A 27018-nucleotide genomic window follows, 5' to 3' on the forward strand; every position below is an offset into this window, starting at 1 on the left:
CTCCCAATGCAGAACACTCACACACACACACACACACACACACACTCTCTCCCAATGCAGAACACTCACACACACACACACACACACTCTCTCCCAATGCAGAACACTCACACACACACACACACACACTCACTCCCAATGCAGAACACTCACACACACACACACACACTCACTCCCAATGCAGAACACTCACACACACACACACACACTCTCCCAATGCAGAACAGTCACACACACACACACACACTCACTCCCAATGCAGAACACACACACACACACACACACACTCTCTCCCAATGCAGAACAGTCACACACTCTCCCAATGCAGAACACACACACACACACTCTCCCAATGCAGAACACACACACACTCTCCCAATGCAGAACACACACACACACACTCTCCCAATGCAGAACACACACACACACACACTCTCCCAATGCAGAACAGTCACACACACACACACACTCTCTCCCAATGCAGAACAGTCACACACACACACACACACTCTCTCCCAATGCAGAACACTCACACACACACACACACACACACACTCTCCCAATGCAGAACACTCACACACACACACACACACTCTCCCAATGCAGAACACACACACACACACACACACACACACACACACACACACTCTCCCAATGCAGAACACTCACACACACACACACACACTCCCAATGCAGAACACTCACACACACACACACACACACTCCCAATGCAGAACACTCACACACACACACACACACACACACTCCCAATGCAGAACACTCACACACACACACACACACACACACACACTCCCAATGCAGAACACACACACACACACACACACTCACTCCCAATGCAGAACACTCACACACACACACACACTCTCCCAATGCAGAACACACACACACACACACACTCCCAATGCAGAACACTCACTCACACACACACACACACTCCCAATGCAGAACACACACACACACACACACTCCCAATGCAGAACACACACACACACACACACACACTCCCAATGCAGAACACTCACACACACACACACACACACACACACTCCCAATGCAGAACACACACACACACACACACTCACTCCCAATGCAGAACACACACACACACACACACACTCTCTCCCAATGCAGAACACACACACACACTCACAATGCAGAACACACACACACACACACACACTCTCCCAATGCAGAACACTCACACACACACACACACACACACACACTCTCTCCCAATGCAGAACACTCACACACACACACACACACACACACACACACTCTCTCCCAATGCAGAACACTCACACACACACACACACACACTCCCAATGCAGAACACTCACACACACACACACACACACACTCCCAATGCAGAACACTCACACACACACACACACACACACACACACACTCCCAATGCAGAACACTCACACACACACACACACACACACACACACACTCCCAATGCAGAACACACACACACACACACACACTCACTCCCAATGCAGAACACTCACACACACACACACACTCTCTCCCAATGCAGAACACACACACACACACACACTCCCAATGCAGAACACTCACTCACACACACACACACACTCCCAATGCAGAACACACACACACACACACACTCCCAATGCAGAACACACACACACACACACACACACTCCCAATGCAGAACACTCACACACACACACACACACACACACACTCCCAATGCAGAACACACACACACACACACACACTCACTCCCAATGCAGAACACTCACACACACACACACACACACTCTCTCCCAATGTAGAAAACACACACACACTCACAATGTAGAACACACACACACACACACTCTCCCAATGCAGAACACTCACACACACACACACACACACACACTCTCTCCCAATGCAGAACACTCACACACACACACACACACACACACACACTCTCTCCCAATGTAGAAAACACACACACACTCACAATGTAGAACACACACACACACACACTCTCCCAATGCAGAACACTCACACACACACACACACACACACTCACTCCCAATGCAGAACACTCACACACACACACACACACTCTCTCCCAATGCAGAACACTCACACACACACACACTCTCTCCCAATGCAGAACACACACACACACACACACACTCTCTCCCAATGCAGAACACTCACACACACACACACACACACACACACACACTCTCTCCCAATGCAGAACACTCACACACACACACACACACACACACACACACTCTCTCCCAATGTAGAAAACACACACACACTCACAATGTAGAACACACACACACACACACACACTCTCCCAATGCAGAACACTCACACACACACACACACACACACACACACTCACTCCCAATGCAGAACACTCACACACACACACACACACTCTCTCCCAATGCAGAACACTCACACACACACACACACACTCTCTCCCAATGCAGAACACACACACACACACACACTCTCTCCCAATGTAGAAAACACACACTCACTCCCAATGTAGAACACACACACACACACACACTCACACACACACACACACACACTCACACACACACACTCTCTCCCAATGCAGAACACACACACACACACACACTCTCTCCCAATGTAGAAAACACACACTCACTCCCAATGTAGAACACACACACACACATTTTAAAGTTTTAATATAGACATTTTGAAATTAAAAAATGTTTCCTCTGATTCTTCTGTTTTTTACTCTAATTGAATTTTCAGAGTTTATTTCAGTTTCTTGATGTTCATGTTCTTGACATTATTGTGCATTTATTTGAGTTATTAAATGTTTATGTTAGAATTAAATGATTGGTAAATAAATGTTTATTCTGTGTTTGTAACGTCATGGTCAGGTTTGACTGCAAATATAATGACATTAACTGCAAAAACTGACACTCAAATTCATTTTAAAATATTAAACTTTGACAAATAATAGTTTGATCATGTTTAAATCTATCAAATGCATATCTTGTGTTAAAATGATCACATGATCAACTCATTATTGATATTATGTGCGGCAGATTTATGCCACAATCTCAGATTTTATTCATGTTTCAATTTATAAAAGTGTAGGTTCTGAATTATTTGTAATTTTTTTATAAATGTGCTCATTTGCATATGCAAATGAATGGTAAAAATGTTACATATGACCACCAATAGTTAAAGCATTTACAGGACCGTGTCCCAAAGCAGTGAAAGGATGTTTGGATCGTGTGTGTCACTCACGTCATGACCATCTGAAACGAGTCTCATTCTCTTTATTTACACACAATGTTTGTACACAGTTCCGAACCGGGAGATTTAGTTCAAAAAGCGCGGGAGAAACATTCAGTTCCTTGTTCAGAAGTTTAAGGGTTAACAGGAGTCATGTGACGTTCAATGCTATTCTACACATTAACAGTAATGCTAAATATACATGAAACACTCAACAGCCCTTCTATTGATCATGCTCTGCAGAACGTCCCGCTCACATTTCAACATTTCCAACATGTGAACGGAAGAATCTCGTGAAAACATGTTCATCTATTGCACCAAAAATAGAAAGGACGATCTTTTTTAGGTTTTGCATAAATGAAATGAAGCTCATGTTTAGAATATACATAGAAATGTATATGACAGTAACTGAACGGTGACTGTTCAATAACCTGTAACGGGTGGATCTGTGAAGTTGGGCATCTTAAGAGCAGACCGTTAGTTGTGCTGTTATTCCCCTAAACAGCCGTCATCTGTGTAGTCATGTGTTCATACAGACTAGAGATCTACAGATTCATCTGGCCCATTCATGATTGCTTTTCCTAGATTTAGTGCAAAACAGACGGACTAAAAAACCTGAACATTGTAAGCTGCCGACACACACACACACACACACACACACCGGCTCATTTATGAAACACGAGCGTGACAATTTTCCGTGCAAATTTCCAGATTCAGTTCGATTCTGATTCACAAGCTCTCAGTCCGTTTTATTTTTGTATATCGATACGATTTTATTTGATTTTGACATATTTCAGTTATAATGTTCATTTTGAACTGAAGTAAACTTTAAAGTAAAAGCTCTTTCTTGGAATTTCAAGAATCAATATTTTTTTCCAGCACTAATTCAGTGTTGCATTTTGTTCATAAACGTATTCTTGTTTAAATTGATGCATTCAATTTAGTGTTGCATTTGGTTCGTAAAACCATTTCGATGTAAATTGTTGCGTTAATTTAGTTAAATTTGGTTTGTAAAACCATTCTGGCGTAAATTGTAGCATTTAATTCAGTGTTCTATTTGGTTCGTAAACCCATTCGAACATAAATTGACACATTCAATTTAGTGATGCATTTAGACGTAAACCATTTCTATGTAAATTGTTGCATTAATTCATTGTCAGTTTGGTTCGTAAAATAATTTCGACGTAAAATGTCGAGTTTAATTCAGTTCCATTTGGTTCGTAAAACCATTTCTATGTAAATTGTTGCGTTTAATTCAGTTACATTTGGTTCGTAAAATAATTTCGACGTAAAATGTCGAGTTTAATTCAGTTACATTTGGCTCGTAAAACCATTTCTATGTAAATTGTTGCGTTTAATTCAGTTACATTTGGTTCGTAAAACCATTTCTATGTAAATTGTTGCGTTTAATTCAGTTACATTTGGTTCGTAAAACCATTTCTATGTAAATTGTTGCGTTTAATTCAGTGTTCAATTTGGTTCGTAAAACCATTTCTATGTAAATTGTTGCGTTTAATTCAGTTACATTTGGTTCGTAAAACCATTTTGACGTAAAATGTCGAGTTTAATTCAGTGTTCCATTTGATTCGTAAAATCCTTTTGATGTAAATTGTTGCGTTCAATTCAGTGTTACATTTGGTTCTTAAAACCATTTTGACGTAAAATGTCGAGTTTAATTCAGTGTTCCATTTGATTCGTAAAACCCTTCTGATGTAAATTGTTGCGTTCATTCAGTGTTACATTTGGTTTTTAAAACCATTTCGACGTAAAATGTCGAGTTTAATTCAGTGTTCCATTTGGTTTGTAAAACTAATTTGACGTACATTTTTGCATTCAATTTAATGTCGCATTCATTTTTTAAATCCATGCGAACGATTTACACAGAAAATAGTTTCTCGCATTTAATGAATGAAACCTAAGTTTTCTTACCGTCAGCGTCATTCTGTCCTTAATAAATACACATCATTTACCCAACATACAAAAAATTCCTCAATGAAGTTGTTGTTTGGTCGATGTTATATTAGCTAGCGGTTGTTCAAAAAATAGAATTCCTTTCAAGGAATGAAAGTTACAATAATATTTTCACTTTCTACAATGGCAATCTTTACCGATGCTGGTTAACGAGGCATTTGACACTTTATACAGAGAACATTAATGTTCTGTAGTTTGCAATCCATTTTTTCAAAACATATCAAAGAAAAGCGTAATTTTATTATCATTATGTTTGTTATTTACGATCAATCAGATCGTTGTAATTGTTCATCGTTTGGCCTTCGCTGGCTTTCAATCGCATAACGTCATGAAGACCTCACACCATTGGCTGTGCTGTTGCTAGGCACCAAGCCGTTGCCAGGGTTGACGGCTTGGTGAAGGGGCGTGTCCTGAACACGCGAGTACTCTCTGACTTCTGTCCTGGCCAATAGGTGGTGCTGCTCTCCAGGGAGGATCGGCCGCCGCAGTAGCCCCTCCCCTTCAGCGATCGTCTCGGGCAGCGGTTGGCCGGCAGTCTCCGGGAGCAACGGTATGCAAATGATGCAGAGCAGCGTGCAGCAGGTGAGGATCACATGATGAAGAAAGAAACCTTTCTGATTGTGAAGCTCCATGAGGGGTGCAGTTAACATGCCGAAACCTGCGCTCGCCAAGACCAGACCGACACCGCCGCCCCTGATACACAAACGGAAGAGACAGCGGTCGAAACATTAATGTCACAACAGCACATAATATATTATCATCAGAAACGTAATGGAATTACAGCCAGATGAAGTGTCACTAAATCCTCATCGTGGTCGCTATAATGTGGTTCTCGCTCTCGGTGGGGCGTGTGGTGAGTTTTGCATGGACGCCGCAGAGAATAGTGTGGGCCTCCACACGCACTACGTATCCGTGGTAATGCGCTCAACAAGTCTCGTGATAAGATGTGTGGATTGATGGTCTCAGATGTGGAGGCAGCTGAGATTCACACCATAGCTCGTGGTTCAAACATTGATGTGAATATATTGTCTATAATATGATACTGTTGTTCATCTGCTGGGATTCTCCATAGACAATATCCAATCTTGCAAGCAGAGCAGAGTGTGTGTGTGTGTGTGTGTGTGTCAGCGTGAGTGTGTGTGTGTCAGCGTGAGTGTGTGTGTGTTTGTCAGCACGTGTGTGTGTGTGTGCGTGCGTGTGTCTGCGTGTGTGTTTGTCAGCGCGTGAGTGTGTCTGTGTGTGTGTTTGTCAGCGCGTGAGTGTGCCTGTGTGTGTGTTTGTCAGGGTGTGTGTGTGTGTGCGTGCATGTGTCTGCGTGTGTGTTTATGTATCTGCGTGTGTCTGTGAATGTGTTTCTGCGCATGTGTGTCTCAGCGTGCGTGCGGTGTCTCTGCGTCTGCGTGACTGTGTGTGTGCGTGTGTGCGCATGTGTCTGCATATGAGTTCGTGTATCTGCGTGTGTGAGTGCGTGTGTGTCTGCGTTTGTGCGTGTGTGTGAGTGTGTGTCTGTGTGTGTGCATGTGTGTGTCTGCGTTTGTGTGTGTGTGTGTGAGTGTGTGTCTGTTCACGTGTGTGTCTGCGTTTGTGCGCGTGTGTGAGTGCGTGTGTCTGCGTTTGTGTGTGTGTCTGCGTTTGTGCGCGTGTGTGAGTGCGTGTGTCTGCGTTTGTGTGTGTGTGTCTGTGTTTGTGTGTGTGCATGTGTGTGTCTGCGTTTGTGTGTGTGCATGTGTGTGTCTGCGTTTGTGTGTGTGTGTGTGAGTGTGTGTCTGTTCACGTGTGTGTCTGCCTTTGTGCGCGTGTGTGAGTGCGTGTGTCTGCGTTTGTGTGTGTGTCTGCGTTTGTGCGCGTGTGTGAGTGCGTGTGTCTGCGTTTGTGTGTGTGTGTCTGTGTTTGTGTGTGTGCATGCGTGTGTCTGCGTTTGTGTGTGTGCATGCGTGTGTCTGCGTTTGTGTGTGTGTCTGCGTTTGTGCGCATGTGTGAGTGCGTGTGTCTGCGTTTGTGCGCGTGTGTCTGTGTTTGTGTGTGTGCATGTGTGTGTCTGCGTTTGTGTGTGTGTGTGAGTGTGTGTCTGTTCACGTGTGTGTCTGCATTTGTGCGCGTGTGTGAGAGTGTGTGAGTGTGTCTCTCTGTGTGTGTGTGTGAGACAGAGAGAGAGAGTGTGTGTGTGAGTGTGCGTGTGTCTGCGTATGTGTCTGCTTGTGTGTGTGTGAGCGCGTGTGTGAGAGTGTGCGTGTGTGTCTCTCTCTGTGTGTGTGTGTGTGTGTCTGTGTGTGTGTGTGTGTGTGTATATGTGTGTGTGTGTGTGTGTGTGTGTGTGTGTGTGTGTGTGTGTGTGTGTGTGTGTGTGTGTGTGTGTGTGTGTGTGTGTGTGTGTGTGTGTGTGTGTATGTGTGTGTGTGTGTGTGTGAGAGAGTGAGAGAGAGAGAGTGTTTGTGTGTTTGTGTGTGTGTGTGTGTGTGTGTGTGTGTGTGTGTGTAGAGAGAGAGAGAGAGTGTGTGTGTGTGCGTGTGTGTTATTTGCTGACCTGATGACAGTTGGCGTTATCTCAGCACAGTAAAAGATGCTGAGCGTGCTGACAGCATGAGATGAGAACATCCCGATGATTGAGAACGCATATGAGAACCGCCGATTCAGAGTGTCTCTCAAAACTACAACAGAAAACAAAGATACAGTATAAAAGTGTGTATATGTATATACAGTATATCTTATACGATTTACTGTATAGAGTTTAATCTTTTGATAGATATACAGACAGATAGATGCATATTATACATGTAATGATGCGAATGACAACAGAATGTGGTAAAAGATAATTATGTGAAGAAATCAGTTTTACCTTCATCATGTCGGAGACTGTACTTTCCAATTACTGTTTTGGGAGAAAAGAGGACAGAAGACATTAATACAGGACTGCAGGACAGTATTGTGACGTCACTATCCTATAAGTGTGTGTTTATTTACAGTTGAGCAGTCCGAGTTGCAGCAGTGATGCCAGTGCAGTGATGATCATAAAGGTGAGCAGTCCACCTCTCCTGCCAAACCCGCCCACCACAGGAAACAATACCATACAGGATGCTATCGCGATCGCCGCTAATGCATAATAGTGCAGATGAGTCTCACTGCCCTCCAAAACACTGCGTGCAAAACAGTGATGGATGCCGTAGCCAGTCAACCTGTAAAAGAAAGAGAGTTGATTGTGTGTTAACGTGCAAATGCACAATAATTAACGTAGACTAGCAAAACCTATATGCTGCCGTTGTAAGGCCAGGTAGGCATGATACCGACACAAAGGCTGTTCCAAAAGGTAAGCGGCAACATTGGCTAATGTTATGAGAATGTTAGGAACAAACATTTTAAAACATTGTTAATGTAATATGCGTAAGACGTTAAAAGTTCTCACAATGATAGCATAAAATGTTTTTAGTACCATACCCCAGATAGCACACATACATATCCGGGAAGTCTGTTTTAGATCTTTTCATCTGGAAAGCATCTAATTAACATATTAACCCTTTAAGCTCTAAAGGTGTTTTTTTAAGATTTTCTGTTTCAGTGACATACCCAATATTAAATTTGTATAACTCGACAAAAAACAACAACAAATTCAAGGTTCTAATGTTTGGTATCGTTGTAAAGATGACGTTGTAAAGAAAACTTAAAAAAAATGATACATTGATCATACATTCTGAGTCTCTCTAAAAAAAATCATACATAAAATTCAGCCAAAAATATACTTATTTTCTGATTTGACATTATTTATCTCCGGGTGTAAACAAGGTAGAAAAATTGCTTTCGTTTTCCCCGCCAATCATGTCAAATGTATTAGATAAAAATATTGTGTTGATACGACAAAGCAATCAAAAGTTATAACATTTCAAAATAATCTATAATCCAAAAGTCCAAAACATCTCCAAACAAATAAAATATATTAACTGTACATAAGAACTTGCAAACACAACAATAACTAAAGACATGATTTTAGTAATAATTCTGTGCCATTTGAGTCATCATTGAGTCTGTGTCGTGTATTTGGCGCCATCTCCTGGTGGTCATATGTAACATTGTGCTTCATGTGGATTATCTAATGATCTATACATCTGATTATCTTGTGTGTGGGCTCGTTTGAACGATAATCACAGACTCTAAATAACGATATGTGATATTTTATGTTCTGTTTATTTTTCGTGAAGTTATAAGTGAAAACGCAGCATATAAGCAACAATAAGATATATTGTCAAAAACATGTACTTAGCTATTACTCACAATATTTTTAGTGTGCGAGTAAAACAAATAGTCTGGTTGTATTTTACTCTTTCAGAGCTTTCTAACAACATATGACACATGACTATTTGGTGATTTTATGTTTTTACTGAATACTGATTTCAATAATATGTACAGTTCACCTTTTTATTATCAAAATGGAACACTTCTGATTTGTCTGCAAATTTGAAAGCGCTTGTTCAGTTTGAACAACAGTGCTTCCATGCACCAATTGTCCAGGAATAATTATGCCTACATGCATTGGAAAGTAGAGCTTCTAAGTTTTCAAACAATACCTATTTTGTGTTGGTCAAGGCTGTGGTTAATAATAGTTTTCTTCGCTGGCCCGCCGGCGGGTCCACTGAAGCATAAAGGGTTTAAAGATCAGATTTACAAACATTATAAATCATAAACGTATCAAAAGACAAAGTCTTGTTGACATCCAAGAAGAAGCATCATATAGACATATTGCAGATGATTAAACAATGTTACAAATACATCTTCTGGATGTAATCACACAACAAGATATCTGGGTGATGTACGTGTGCTATCAGTGAAGTTTTCAGGAAGAAAACATTTTTATTAACGGTTTATGCTAACCTTTAAATAATGTTGAGAAAACTGGACATTTTCACATTCCCACAACCACAATATAACATTTGGAAAATGTTTCAAGAACATTAGCTAGGTAAGATACCTTCATTTGGCCAAATTCTGAGACCGCAAATTCTATCAAAAAGTATTTAGTATTTAAAAAAAACAGCAATTTCAGTCAAATCTACTATTTTCTGCTTAAAAAGTCCCTTTCAGCATTTTTTTTTTAATTTAGTTTTTTATTTTAATCAATTTACAGAATGATCAAAGAGTTCTTAGTGTTTCCTTACTATGACGGGCACAAACATTAAACCCTAAAAACAGTTTATTATGCAACCAAAATTCTAATAATAACCAGAAAATTAAGATTTGGTTTTATAATGTGGGACTTTTTACTATAAACAAGCCTGAAATAATGACAGACGCGCTGATACAATGTTCCATGTGGAAGTATTTAACAGATTAAGCTTTTTATAGCCCATATATTCACCAGATAAAGAGTTTTGTATATCTTTATATGTATGTTATTTCACCAGATAAGGTTTATTTATGAGGAATACATTTTTTGTATAGATTTTTACAGATAACGGATCGTTCCAAAAAGCAACTATCGGCACCGATTAATCGGTAAAACCGATATATTATACTAGTCAACTATTACTTTGAACATTGCAAAAAATAATTTTCTATTTAATATTTGTATTATTTTCCAATACATATATCTAAACACCCTTAAAACAGGAAAACATTTCTTTAGAAGCAGAATGACATAAGGTATTAAATCTTTATTTATTTATTTATTTAAGTGAAATCTAACAAAATTATTGGGATTATGCTTAACAAGAAAACTATTTTTTCACGCAATCGTAGTCAGAAATATAAACATCTTTTCCCTTTGAAGTACGTATTTTTTCTTACACCACTGGCAAATAGTTTCTTATTATTATTATAAGCATAAACGACACTAGATTAAATTTTTCACTGAAAACAAGAATTCTAATGTCATTTTGCATCTCAAGTAAATTTATCTTGTTTTAGGAAAGTTTAGATAGTTTTACTGGAAAACAGGATAAAAATTATTGGTAAGAAAATAATTTTTTGCAGTTCAGTTCAATCTTGGGAATGCCCCCGGGCAGCTATTTTATATGGATATTTATAATGTCCATATATATTAATATATATTTTATATACTTATGAATAGTTATTAGTGCATAGTTAAATCTGACAACAATTGTATCATAAATTGTGCTTCTTTTGCTCAGATCTATGAAAAAAATGGGGAGGGGTGGCTTCAGGGGCTTGAGCCCCTGATCTTTTCTACTATCACCGCACCTATTCAAGACAGCAAGGCATCACCTATACGTCACTTACGAGTTAACGCACAACACGACTGTGTTCTTCCACAGGTTTCGGGTGCTGCTGAGCTGTGTTACGCAAAACGTCTTTGGCTTCTGCTGGAGTTCCACCTCGAGCTCTAAAAAAACATTGTTTTTATCATCATCAGATTCATTATCAAGTTAAATCCCATTCAACTCACTAGAACACATTACTTACCCAAGAGGATGCCGCTCGGGTCGGCTGCCATGTCAACACAGTTGCTGTGGGCGATTCGGTACATTTGTTGCTTTGCTCTTTGGTAGTGTTGAGTGGCTAACAGCCAGCGAAGAGACTCGGGAAACATCCTGCAGAAAAGACGAAGTTAGTGTGCATCCTGTAGCCTTATTCCATCTTTCAGAACTTTTGACTCATAAAGTCTGGTTCACTTCGCAATCACCCATTTAGACAAGAAGAGACCGTCTGACCGACATGTACAGCGACCAACCACGGCTTTGTCTTATTTTCACATTATTTACATGTGTGCAGTAATGCATGATACTGGTCTGTAGATGCACCGTCTGAGGCTTTACGCCCAAAGTATACTTTGATTAGACGTGAACGCTAGACATCTTTATTGGTGTAAATCTTGAAGATAAATAGTCCATTATCTCATATCAATTGGAGCGCAGATACGCCAACCGCCAGTGTATGTGCAGTCAAATGAAGTAGACTTTGAGAGGCAAGCGTTCAACTGAACTGAACGCTAAAAAACGATATTGAGGGTGTAGATCTTACCAGACATACGGCAGCATCAGCACAAACGGGGCGATGATTATAATCTGAAAAATCTGCCAATCGCGACACAGCGCTGCCAAACCGGGCATCAGCAGCTGCCCGCCCACGATAATTAGACTGGCGATCATCGTCATGGAGAAACGCCAGTTAGGCAGACACAACTCAATCCCTAAGAGACAGAGACAACAGCAAAATGTACACATGAAGGTGATAGGTGGCGCTATATCGGGAAAAATATCGCAAATGAGCGCCCCCTAGAGGTAATGGGGGTAGAAATATTTATATCAAAAGAAATGTCCTTCACATAAATAGACATGTCATATATCAAATGAAAGCTCTCATTCTCAGGAATGTGACTATATAATACATTTTATTGCTCTTATACCACAGTTCAAAAGAATTTCAAAAGACTTTCCGTGAGTCATCAAAAACAAATGTCACTTTTATGATCCAATAACTGCTGCTGTAAGCCCCAAATAGCCAAAAACATTATATTTGCTTTTATCTTAGGAAGTTCTCTAAACAATTTGGCATTTTTACTAGTCTGTGAGCTTGCTTGTGTGAATAATCCAATGTTATATCTTAAATGTCCAGAACAAAATATGCCATCCAGCAGGAAAAGCATGCAAAACAAATCATCAGAAAAATGTTGATAATAAAATGATTCTGAACATTGTAAAGGGGAGGATCTCAGCTTTCTAAAGACACCTAGATTGAGCTTGTAGTCCACTCAGAGGCCGAGATATTCAATGAAATAATGAGGGTGTTGCTTGAACTGAACATTAGACTGAATGTCTATGGACGAGCACATCTGTGAGGGGTAAAATGTGTTAGAGCGCCCCCTACAGTTCACATCTGTAAATGAGACCACTTAGTCCACAGTATGTTTAAATGGTGAGCTTTTAAATTTTGGCTGGCAGTCCAAATATGCACCAGAATTTAAGGGGTTAAATGATAGAATTTCATTTTTTGGGTGAGCTATCCCTTTAACTGGCTACTGTACTATTTTCCTAAATGGGCCTCTCACAATTTCAGCTCATCAGTGATGAGGGCCCTTAAGGGCTGATTACACAGGCCCTTCTGGCCCCAGAAAGAAATAGATCCACTCCAGAGAGAACTTAAACCAGCCTGATAATCTCACAATTACTCACAGCTAATGAATGTGTACAGAGAGGCAGAGAGAGACAAAGGAGGTGTGAGACAACTAGCGAGCAAACAGTGTAACATAATATTAGAACTCTATTTATGTGTGTTACTCATTCATTTTCCTGCTCTCAAAGAGTAGAATACAACCAGCCTATTCGATTTACTCACAGACAATAATATAGCGAGTTATAGCTAAATATATGTCTTTGACAATTATGTTGATTTTGCTTATATGCTGCATTTTTGCTTGTAACTTCAGGAAACGTAAACATAACATAAAATATCACATAACATTATCTAATTTTAATATCTTTCAAACGAGTCCACACACAAGATAATCAGATGTATAGATCATTAGATAATCCACATGAAGCACAATGTTACATATGACCACCAGGAGATGGCGCCAAATACACGACACAGACTCAATGATGACTCAAATGACACAGAATGAAACTCATTCTGTGAAATCTCATGACTAAAATCATGTCTGCATGCTCTGCAAACCTTTAGTCATTGTTGTGTTTGCATGTGTAATTAGTTCTTATGTACAATTATTATCTTTTATTTGTTTGGAAAGGCTTTTGGACACTTGGGAGACATTTTTGGACACTATAATAAATTAAAGCCCAAGCACTGAAAGTGCGGAGGCCCTATTGTTCTTCTAAGGATTATGATTATAATTATTATTATTATTATTTCAAGGTTTTCTGTACTTTTGGGGTACTTAACATGCGTGAAAAATGTAGCACACACATCAGAGTCATCAGCCATTAGGGCTGGGCAAAGTTGCAGGGGGGCTCTGTAGGGCCCCCTTGAAAATGGGCATTTAAGGGGGGCTCTGTAGCACCCCTATTTTCACCTACTGTAACCAAACTTGGTACATATGTAGTTCTCATAAAGCCGAAGAACTTTCATACTTACAGTCATTAGCTCCGCCCAACCAAGTCGGCCATTAGGGCTGGGCAAAGTTGCAGGGGGGGGGCTCTGTAGCACCCCCTTTATTATGGGCGTGTAAGACGGCCTCTGTAGACCCCCCAATTTCACCTACAGTCACCAAACTTGGTACATATATTGCTCTCACCAAGTTGGACAACTTTCATATTTATAGTCATTAGCTCCACCCAACAGAAAGTCGGCCATTAGGGCTGAGCAAAGTTGCAGAGGGAGGCTCTGTAGCGCCCCTTTTATTATGGGTGTGTAAGACAGCCTCTGTAGCCCCCCCCATTTTCACCTACAGTCACCAAACTTGGTACATATATTGTTCTCACCAAGCCGGACAACTTTAATAATTATAGTCATTAGCTCCGCCCAACAGAAAGTCGGCCATTAGGGCTGAGCAAAGTTGCAGAGGGGGGCTCTGTAGCGCCCCTTTTATTATGGGCATGTAAGACAGCCTCTGTAGCCCCCCCAATTTCACCTACAGTCACCAAACTTGGTACATATATTGTTCTCACCAAGCCGGACAACTTTCATAATTATAGTCATTAGCTCCGCCCAACAGGAAGTCAGCCATTTTGGATTTTCTGAAAATCGGTAGCTCTGAACTTTTAAATACTCCTCCAAGGTGATTCATGTGACTGGCGCCAAATTTGTGCAACATCATACCAAGACATTGCAGATACTAGTAAATTGTGAACTGAATTTTATATTTGAATGGTGTCGCCTTGGCAAAGCAATACATTTAGGGCTAAAAATGTGAAACAGGAAGTTCCTTATATCTTCTGTGTGCATTGTGTGATTTTGATGAATATTCAGTTGTATGTTTGATAATGGAGGCTGATCACATTTATGCAGCTATTATGGGTCACGGTCATAGCGCCACCAACTGGCAGCAGGAATTATGGCACTTTTAACAGACTATTTTAACAGACAAATTCTTTAGAATAATGTCAAGACACTGCTGATGTAAATTTGTAAAGGGATATTAAATGCTGTTGCCATAGCAACACATTAATTGTTATTATTATACCTTTCTTTCTATATTTAGGTGTTTTTGAAGCATTGGTTCGTGTACCCCCCTGAAACCTGCATATGTGGTGGTGGTGGTGGTGGCGGCGTAGTGGGCTAAAGCACATAACTGGTAATCAGAAGGTTGCTGGTTTGATCCCCACAGTCACCACCATTGTGTCCTTGAGTAAGGCACTTAACTCCAGGTTGCTCTGGGGGGATTGTCCCTGTAATAAGTGCACTGTAAGTCCCTTTGGATAAAAGCGTCTGCCAAATGCATAAATGTAAATGTAAATGTGCCCACGGTTGGGAAACTCTAGTGTTGCAAACTACTTTTTTAAAAGAGTAGCTTGACGGTAGTTTAACTATGAGTAATTCTGCTCTTAAGTCCTTCTTTCAATGTAAGTCTATGGGGTTTTTCCAGGTGAAATTGGTCAGGTAATCTCTTAGTAAAGTAACATCACACCTCAACAACACAGACCATTCATATCTGGAGCTCTAATGCTGTTTACATTGAAAAAATTGTGTATTTTAGGCCAAAAAATAAAGCGTGCCGCTAAATCACGGACCAGCACATAGAAGAACCCTTTAGTGTTAGATTTTTTTAAATCACTAACCCTGTTAACAATAGTAATAGTGATGCTTGACATAGTGAACACCACTCATAATAAAGGCTACTTTAATTTAGTAAATGTTGTTGCCACTTTAAATAACGTCCATTATAACTCAAAAGCTTTAGAGAAAATTAAAAGCTGTAAAGCAACAGATTTTCAAAAGTCATTTGAGGCTGATGAAAGCAGAAAGTGATTTCATTAGAGCAAATGATCGAATGTCTGAAAGTGTTCACAAGATTAAACGTCGTCCTCTGAAAAAGCAACTTAATCAGAATCATTTAATGTGCGCTCATCAGAAAACAGCTTTCTAAAGCACAGAAAGACGATTTAAAGTCTTCTGCATCTCATGAGAACACAAAATAAGACATTTTGAAGAATGACCAGGGGTTCACAAGCCCCCCAAAATCCCAAAAGTATCATAAAAGTATTCCCTTTGCCTGATATTGATATTGACAGCCAGTATGGAAAACAGCAGCGTGAACATTCTACTAAACATCTACTTTTGTGTTCCACGGAAGCAACAAAGTCAAACGGGTTTGGAAACGACGTAAGGGGGATTTTTGGGGGGACTAAAGAAGAGAACGGACGAGTACTCACTCAGGACGTAAAGCGACAGTCTGATCGCGGCCAGACAAAAGCCCTCAAAGAATCGCAGCGTGCTGAACACCGCCATGTCCATAGAAAACGCCACGGCTAACCCGAACACCAGCACGGACAGCACGGACACCAGCAGCACTGGGATACGACCCAACCTGAGACGCAGAAGCACCAGAGTTTAGAACATACCGTCCGGTTTCTTGCCTACACAGATAATAGCTGCATCTTACCAGTCTGCCATTGCGCCCATCAGCAGGTACCCAAATATGGATCCGACCAACAGGGAGAATTTGGCGATGTGCACCTTCCATTCTCCGTCACACACCAGTGTCCACTTCAGAGGGGCACAGAGCAGAATACAGACATGTCACATACAATAACATCTATATATCAAATGAACTCGCTTCTAGAAAAGTCCTGACTGTTGTAATCATCATTCAATATCACGGCATATCATTGTACTATAATACTGCCACAATACCTACTTTTTTATAGAAGAATTGGAAAACAAATGTGATTATTATAATTATTATAATTATTATTAAACATGTTTCTGTTTAAGTGCAGTTCCTCGGATCATTTCTGTTCTTCTTGAATGTTCTGAATGAGTGTTTCTGATTTACCATCATTAGACTCAACGGCATTAGTTGTGCTCAGTAGATTGAAAAGAACCAGTTCATTAGAGTCATTCATTCGGGAATCGGACTTCACTGGTCACGCTGTGTGTTTTGCACTAGACTCAAAATAATCAGTTCATTTGAGTCATTCGTTCAGGAATCGACTACACCAGTTATGCTATATGTGTCACCCTATAGATTCAAAAGAACCGGTTCTTTGGGTCATTCATTCGGAATCAGACTTCACCGGTCATGCTGTGCATTTCATGCTGTAGATTCAAAAGAACCAGTTCATTAGAGTCATTCATTCTGGAATCAGACTTCACTGGTCACACTGTGTGTTTCACCCTGTAGATTCAAAAGAACCAGTTCATTAGAGTCATTCATTCTGGAATCAGACTTCACTGGTCACACTGTGTGTTTCACCCTGTAGATTCAAAAGAACCAGTTCTTTGGAGTCATTCATTCAGGAATCAGACTTCACTGGTTGTGCTGTGCCTTTTGCACTATATTATAAAGAATCAATTAATTTGAGTCATTCGTTCAGGAATCAGACTTCACTGGTCACACTGTGTGTTTTAAGCTGTAGATTCAAAAGAATCGTCTCAATAGAGTCATTAATTCTGGAATCAGTCTACAGTGGTTGCACTGTATGTTTAGCGCTGTAGATTCAGTAGCGGTGAAGCGCAGCCACTGTCAAGACCTGTTAACTGAACCGAAAGTCGTGAAAATGATACAGTTCCGGAAATGGTATTTTTGAATAAATGGAATTTGGTTCTCACCGTCTAACCCCAATACAACATTTAGAATATTAAGGTGTGCCAGAATTAAACAGATATTTAACAGATACGTAGATCAAGAATCGCTTTTGCTGTATTCCAGTATACCAATGAAGAAATATAAATGTAATCAAGTTAGACATTCTTAAAATAAGCATCAATTTCCTTGCATCACTCAAGGAAGCCGTGTTTGTGGCATGATAATTACGATGACTATTTGTTTAGATATTGCACTGCTGAGTTTACAATGACCAATAAAGTTAGAATGAATAAAAACTCTCTCCTGCAGTGTCCTCTTCCTCAAACAACAAACAGGCCAGAATGCTTCATTAGCATTTGTTAGCATGCCTGGCTGCATGAATGAGTCTCTTGAACACACTCGGTAAAGACAATCGACCATCAGTGCGAGAAAGGTCAAACACACACACACACTGCAGGTCATCAGAACATCAGGCAGTCGGTCTGTTCAGCCGATGACACCAAAACAGGAACTCAACGCCGTTTGTTATGGTTTAAATGAGATTTTCATGCATATGCTAATGTGCATGAAGCAATAAAGTCGAATGTGTGCGATTACACAGTAATGTGAGGAAAGACACACTGTAGGACACTATGGGAACTCTGTCATGTCTAGATGGTTGCTCTCATTTTTGGGAACATTTACTTCAGTTGATTTATTCAATCGAATGATTTGGCAGAAATAAACGGCACGCAGAGCCTCAACACCAAACCTAAACTATAAACTCCAGACTTTGAGGCCCAGCAGTTAAAATGTCAGCATGTTCCTTCTCAAAGTTATCTTTTTCAGCGGGTTATCTGTGCCAGTCAGCGGTGGGTGTAACACTGATTATCAGTCTGCCTCATGTTCATGTTAAGTGATCAATGCGACCTTTTAATTTCCTTGACTATAAGTCAATAAACGCTCACAAATCAAATGCAAACCAGCAATGTGATTTGATGAACGTGCACTTCAAGTTAAAGTTCGTTCATTTACCATTTATCTCATTTAATGACTAAAAATTGGAGACAAATTACAGTCCAATCAGCATGTTCACACTTCACCTAAAAATGAACATTTCAGCATCATTTTCTCACGCTGAAGTCGTTCAAACCCCTGTATGATTTACTTTCTTCATCTGGAACACGAGCTAGACTTTTCCATACATCTGTGATTGATGACTGACGCTGCTGAGCTCCAAAAATGACTAAAAGGCTCCAAAACTAGGCGCTTTATTCCAAGTCTTCTTAAGCCATATGAGAGCTTTCGACTCGTCCCTCCGTTTCTTTAAAAACAGCAAAAATGGAGGTTCTTCTGTTAAAACGTGTGCATTATTTGAGCTGTAAAGTTGTTTGTATCGTCCTTTTTACAGTGCTTTTAGGGTTTTGTGTTTGTTGACATTACGTCGTCATGGTAACAAAGTTGTAAAATTGGCTATAACTTTACAAAGGTGTGGTTAATAAGTGATTTTATGACCGTAAAATCATGTTAACACACATATTGTTTATGTCTTGTGTCTATACTTTTGAAACAGTATTTTAATGTTTACAGATTAAACCCCATTGACTTGCATTGGAAGTGTCTCACTGGAACACACCAAATGGGCTTTTTTTAAAGATAAGGAGGGACGAGTCGAAATACATTTTTGTTCTAATCAACATTATGACACAAATTATGTCCATTGAACTGAACTTGGACAGAACCCAGAATATTCCTTTAACCTCCTATTGCTCTCAGGTCATTTTTTATATAACATTTTTAAATATAACACAGTTTTCAGTACGGAAACCAAACTTTGTGACTTTGTCAAGACTACAAAACATATATATGTATGTATATACATATATACATAATATGTATAACTGTTTAGAGGTATAACCATTTAAAATATATATATATACATATATATATATGTATATATATATATATATATATATATATATATTTTTTTTTTTTTTTTTTTTACACATTTTGCATTCACGGGTCAATTCAAACGAGACCCGGGCATCAATTGTGGCTTTACACATGATATTATGTAGATTTTCTTTTTACATATATGAATTAAATTTTTTCTTATAAACACTTAAATTACACTTAGCCTCTTTCCCAAAATCTCACACACACGCAGTCACACACATACAATCAAACACACGCACAGTCACACACATACAGTCACACACACGCACAGTCACACACATACAGTCACACACACGCACAGTCACACACATACAGTCATACACGCACACACCTACAGTCACACACACATGCACAGTCACACACGCAGTCACACATACAATCAAACACACGTACAGTCACACACACATAGTCACACACACGCACAGTCACACACATACAATCACACACACACACAGTCACACACATATAGTCACACATGTACAGTCCCACACACGTACACACACATATACAGTCACACACACGTACAGTCACACAAATACACACACACAGTCACACACATGAACAGTCACACAAATACAGACACACACACACGTACAGTCACACACATACAGTCACACACGTACAGTCACACACGCACAGTCACACACACGTACAGTCACACACACGAACAGTCACACAAATACAGACACACACACATACAGTCACACATGTACAGTCCCACACACGTACAGTCACACAAATACACAAACACACACACACACATACAGTCACACACACGTACAGTCACACAAATACACACACACACGCGTAGTCACACACACAGCGTAGTCACACACACGTACAGTCACACACACACAGTCACACACACACACACAGTCACACACACGAACAGTCACACAAATACAGACACACACACACGTACAGTCTCACACACGTACAGTCACACATGCGCACAGTCACACACGCGTACAGTCACACACACGTACAATCACACACACGCACAGTCACACACGCACAGTCACACACGCACAGTCACACATGTACAGTCCCACACACACGTACAGTCACACACACGTACAGTCACACACATGTACAGACACACACACGTACAGTCACACACACGTACAATCACACACACGTACAGACACACACACGTACAGTCACACACACGTACACACACACACGTACAGTCACACACATATAGTCACACATGTACAGTCCCACACACGTACAGACACACACACACACACACGTACAGTCACACACATACACACACACACGTACATTCACACACATATAGTCACACATGTACAGTCCCACACACGTACAATCACACACACGTACAGACACACACACACACACACGTACAGTCACACACATATAGTCACACATGTACAGTCCCACACACGTACAGTCACACACACACACACGTGCCAAAAATATCAATCTTTTACAAGTATGAACAGTTAAGAACCTATTAATGACTTACAATATAGTTTAAGATGAAAATCATCGGGTTATGAATGATTTATAAGCTTGAATTCCGCCGGGTCAAAATTGACCTCGCGAATGCAAAAGGTGTCGCAGATTCTCAACGCAACATAGAGGATTAAGGCAACTAGATGCAAGTCGACTTAACTCAGATTTACTTTTCATGTATTGTTTTTTCTACTTAGTCATTTTAATTGACTCATTTAGATCATACAAAAACACAGCTCAAATACAGAAGATTATAACTGTAATGGTGACATCACAAAACAAATAATAATAAAATAACTAAAACCTCAATGAATTCTTAATAATAACTATTTAAATTTCCTTTATCCAAGTAAACATAATTAAATAAAGTGCAAGGGATACTGATTAATCGGATGATAGTTTTTAAAATCGATTTATAGAATGTCAAAAATCTTTCTTTACTATGGCGGGCAAAGACAAATTTACTAAATGAATAAAATACCAGATGGAGTTTATTGTTCAGCCAAAATCCCAATAATAACCAGAAAAACTGAAGATTTGGTGCATAACGCAGGACTTTTATTTTGAAATTATGAAAAAACAATCGTCAACTATAGACAGATTCTTACCGATGTTCCAAAAAGCAGCTATTGGCGCCGATTAATCGTTGAAACCGATATATCGGTCTACCGCTAATTTAGACATCGTGATTTTTACAGTAATGACAACATTAAGGTTTACGGTGGTCTCAGTCACCATTCAGTTCACTCTGCCTAACATCTCTTTTTGTGTGCCGCAGAAGAAAGTAAGTCATGAGGCTTTTAAACGTAAATAATGGCAGAATGTACATTTTTGGGCAAACTATCTCTTAAATGGAACATTTTCCATCATCCATGGGAGAATCCTGTCCAAGGGCATCCTTGAGAGCATCCTTACCTTGGTGACCACATTCTGCTGCAGTCCCGACTGCAGCTCAAACCTCCACTCGGAGCACATACATGTCGTGCCCTGGCCGTTCTCGGTTTCGGTTCCGTTACCGAGAAAATCCACGAGCAAATCACGATCTGAAACCGTCCCGTTCCCCGCGCTGCCCTGGTCGGGATTGACGCACTTCCAATCCGGCTGCCCGAGCAGAAAGTAATCCGAGAACTGGATGAAAGAGATGAGAAACGCCGGGATCCACGTCAGAGCCACTAGCCGCCGCTGATACCGGCCGAACCCCCCGAGGAACGGCAGAACTACCGAGTCCACCTGCCAGAGGCGCGTGTTCGGTTCGGGCTGCGACACAGTGCCGTTCTCCGCCGACGCATTGAGCGCGTCCAGCCGAACAGCGTCCATAGCGCGTTTGTTTTTACCGGTGCGCGTCACATCCACTCGGTGCACGCAGGGGCTTTGTCTCGAAAACACTCTCGCACGCACGCTAGGGCAAACACGCACGAATAAATCGCAGCAGGCTCGGTCCAGTCCGAACAGAATCCGGTGTGTTTCGATGCTTTAAATCCAAGCTTCGTAATCAAAGGTGCGCACTCTATATGCCGATGCCCCATAGGGTCTTTGTTAAATCCAATGGTCACAACGCCATCACTGGGCTGGTATGATGCCCAATGCTGCGCATCTGTGCCCGGTGCTCTCCAAGAGGTCCACAGGTAACGCACCTGTCCGACCGAATCTGACGCACAGGTGTGGCCCGTGTATCCATCCCTGTATCCTGCGATATTCACATCACACCCCACCCGAGCCTAACGGTCCCGCAACACCCTATAAATAAACCCGAGGTAGCCTATATAGTTTAGGGCGGATCCGTGTATTGCACAAGTAATCCCTCTCTCCGTCTGCCCGTATGCACCGGTGATCGATAAACACAAACCGAGCAGGGCACAGCAGAAGAGCACGCTTATGGCATCCAAATGAAAGATCCTCCCTCTGCATACGGACCGAGCGCTTCCATTGGCAGACACACACACGGGCTGATCTGTCCTCCGGTGTGTGTGATTGGACGAACACAACAAAGAGCCTTTGTGTGGCATGTGCCCCCAATGGGTTCAGGGCACGCACTTCTGTGGGCTTCAGGAGTTGTGTTCAAGTTACATCAAGAGTTGTTTGCATTATAGCTTATATTTAATGTGTATATACATATATATATATATATATATATATATATATATATATATGTGCATACTCAGATATAGTTACTTTTTTATAGATTACATGATTACATTACCTATTATTCTTGACTTTTTTGGCAATGGCATAAAATCGGGGGATGGTGCGCGTCTGTCCTTGTTTATATATATTTTTTTTTTATTGATGCTAAAAATTATTTTGTTTGACATACCATGCATTTGCGTGACTATGATTCTGTAAAAATAAAATAAAAAATAAACATGAAGTCCCCCCTCCATTGTACGAGTTGGTATCACCCAACAAGTGTGGTTGGGTGAAAGATGACGGTGTCACTTGGTACCTGTTACTTTGGACCAGGATGGGCCAATACAAGTGATTTATTTTTAAATGCATTTTATAGATAATGCTGAGGTGGATTTCCATTCATAGGTATGAATCCTTGCAACTATAATTATTTAGTAAAAAATACTATCCAATGTAAAAATGTCTCCAATAAGATATAAAACATTGCATTGATTTTCAGAGCATCAAGCGCCCCCTGCAGGAATAAAACTTTGTGTCACACAAGAAACAGTCAGTGGCTGACAACATGTGCAATTTTCGGTTACTTACATAAAACTTCCATATGAATTTATAAAGCATGAAATAATCACATGAGTCATATGTGGAGTCAGTAGAGATGTTAACACTCCTATTGCGTTTGGGTCATTTTTGACCTGGTTGAGGTATAATTTTTAAATACCTCATAGTTTCTCGTATGGGAGCCAAACTTTCGGACTTTGTCAAGACTACCAAAATGAACATAATATTTTTTTTTTTAGATTTTTAGAAGAAATTATTTAAGAGATATAACCATTTTAAAATAAGTGTTACATCTGGCCCGGGCATCAGTTGTGGCTTTACACATTATATAATGCAGATACGGCACACTGAGGACACCTGCTGGTCAAAACAGTGTACATGCAACCAGAACTCAGCCCAAACATGTTTAATAACACTTTGTAGAAACCAACTACAATGAAATTACACTTTCATGACCATTTTGGCGCCCTAGGCGAGATTGTGATTGTCGGGGGAGTGCGCTGATGTGGTGGTGTATTGGCACGGCTACCGAGTCATTTGTCTGCCCCTTGACAAAATGCCCTGAATGCCCTCATCCTCCACCCCTGAAAATGGCTGTGAATCCTTGATGATCATGTCATCAATGTCCTTTTGCCTCCATGATAAAATTAATAAAATAATTACTTCTTACACTGTGAAGTTCTTAAATTTGTCTTTATAATGCACAAAGATTTAGTCTTTTAGAGGCCCTTGAAAATTCAGTGTAGATGTGTCTAAACACCTTGTCTAGGTTCAGCTGATGTACGCCCGTCAGATAAAACAGGGTTGTTGGAGCGCAGGTGTCACAATATCGAATAAATCATGCATTTGCTATCAAATGTTGTCCAAAAAATGTCAAATCGTCAAATGTCATGTCTACATAATAACTTAAACATCTGGCCTTTTTTTTTAATTATTATTATTATATTTTCTTTTTTTATTGGGAATGTTTTATTTTAGCGAGTGTTATCTGAAGTCATCTAAGTTTCTAACCATTTATTTAATTCATTCATGCCCTGCACCATGTTGATGTGCCATATGGCCTGGCAATATGGAGATATATATGTGACAAAATTCTGCACATGTAAAATTGTATTTGGAGCTTGCAAAAGGATATTTTGAGCGCAAATAAATGCTTCTGTGCACGCAAGATGATATTTTGAGCGTGCAAGTCCATATTTTAAGTGGAAAACATTTTCTGTGCAAGATAATATTTTGAGCGTGCAAGTTGATATTTTAAGTGCAAAAATTGTTCTGTGCACGCAAGATGATATTTTGAGCGTGCAAGTCAATATTTTGAGCGTGCAAGTCAATATTTTGAGCATGCAAGTCAATATTTTGAGCGTGCAAGATGATATTTTGAGCGTGCAAGATGATATTTTGAGCGTGCAAGTTGATATTTTAAGTGCAAAACATTTTCTGTGCACGCAAGATGATATTTTGAGCGTGCAAGTCGATATTTTGAGCGTGCAAGTCGATATTTTAAGTGCAAAAAATGTTCTGTGCACGCAAGTCGATATTTTGAGCGTGCAAGTTGATATTTTAAGTGCAAAACATTTTCTGTGCACGCAAGTCGATATTTTGAGCGCGCAAGTCGATATTTTGAGCGTGCAAGTCGATATTTTAAGTGCAAAACATTTTCTGTGCACGCAAGATGATATTTTGAGCGTGCAAGTTGATATTTTAAGTGCAAAACATTTTCTGTGCACGCAAGATGATATTTTGAGCGTGCAAGTCGATATTTTAAGTGCAAAAATGTTCTGTGCACGCAAGTCGATATTTTGAGCGTGCAAGTTGATATTTTAAGTGCAAAACATTTTCTGTGCACGCAAGATGATATTTTGAGCGTGCAAGTCGATATTTTGAGCGTGCAAGTCGATATTTTAAGTGCAAAAATGTTCTGTGCACGCAAGTCGATATTTTGAGCGTGCAAGTTGATATTTTAAGTGCAAAACATTTTCTGTGCACGCAAGTCGATATTTTGAGCGCGCAAGTCGATATTTTGAGCGTGCAAGTCGATATTTTAAGTGCAAAACATTTTCTGTGCACGCAAGATGATATTTTGAGCGTGCAAGTTGATATTTTAAGTGCAAAACATTTTCTGTGCACGCAAGATGATATTTTGAGCGTGCAAGTCGATATTTTAAGTGCAAAAAATGTTCTGTGCACGCAAGTCGATATTTTGAGCGTGCAAGTTGATATTTTAAGTGCAAAACATTTTCTGTGCACGCAAGATGATATTTTGAGCGTGCAAGTCGATATTTTGAGCGTGCAAGTCGATATTTTAAGTGCAAAAAATGTTCTGTGCACGCAAGTCGATATTTTGAGCGTGCAAGTTGATATTTTAAGTGCAAAACATTTTCTGTGCACGCAAGTCGATATTTTGAGCGCGCAAGTCGATATTTTGAGCGTGCAAGTCGATATTTTAAGTGCAAAACATTTTCTGTGCACGCAAGATGATATTTTGAGCGTGCAAGTTGATATTTTAAGTGCAAAACATTTTCTGTGCACGCAAGATGATATTTTGAGCGTGCAAGTTGATATTTTAAGTGCAAAACATTTTCTGTGCACGCAAGATGATATTTTGAGCGTGCAAGTTGATATTTTAAGTGCAAAACATTTTCTGTGCACGCAAGATGATATTTTGAGCGTGCAAGTTGATATTTTAAGTGCAAAACATTTTCTGTGCACGCAAGATGATATTTTGAGCGTGCAAGTCGATATTTTGAGCATGCAAGTACATATTTTGAGCGTGCAAGTCGATATTTTAAGTGCAAAAAATGTTCTGTGCACGCAAGTCGATATTTTGAGCGTGCAAGTTGATATTTTAAGTGCAAAACATTTTCTGTGCACGCAAGATGATATTTTGAGCGTGCAAGTTGATATTTTAAGTGCAAAACATTTTCTGTGCACGCAAGATGATATTTTGAGCGTGCAAGTCGATATTTTAAGTGCAAAAAATGTTCTGTGCACGCAAGATGATATTTTGAGCGTGCAAGTCG

At 40.1% G+C, this 27018-nt stretch overlaps 1 protein-coding gene across 1 annotated transcript; it reads right to left on the minus strand.

Moving 5' to 3' along the window:
* Positions 1–1997: 1997 nt before the first annotated feature.
* LOC127622401 (solute carrier family 22 member 23-like) lies at positions 1998–23196 on the minus strand. Its single transcript, XM_052096503.1, has 10 exons — positions 22229–23196; positions 16754–16857; positions 16524–16678; positions 12217–12385; positions 11659–11786; positions 11476–11578; positions 8212–8423; positions 8087–8119; positions 7775–7898; positions 1998–5943 (listed from the first exon to the last, which is right to left on the minus strand). Exons 1-10 carry the CDS (start codon positions 22628–22630, stop codon positions 5577–5579), a joined length of 1797 nt encoding a protein of 598 aa, XP_051952463.1. The 5' UTR covers positions 22631–23196; the 3' UTR covers positions 1998–5576.
* Positions 23197–27018: the final 3822 nt, after the last annotated feature.

The sequence above is a fragment of the Xyrauchen texanus genome, chromosome 28 (assembly GCF_025860055.1).
Source record: "Xyrauchen texanus isolate HMW12.3.18 chromosome 28, RBS_HiC_50CHRs, whole genome shotgun sequence".
NCBI lineage: Eukaryota > Metazoa > Chordata > Actinopteri > Cypriniformes > Catostomidae > Xyrauchen > Xyrauchen texanus.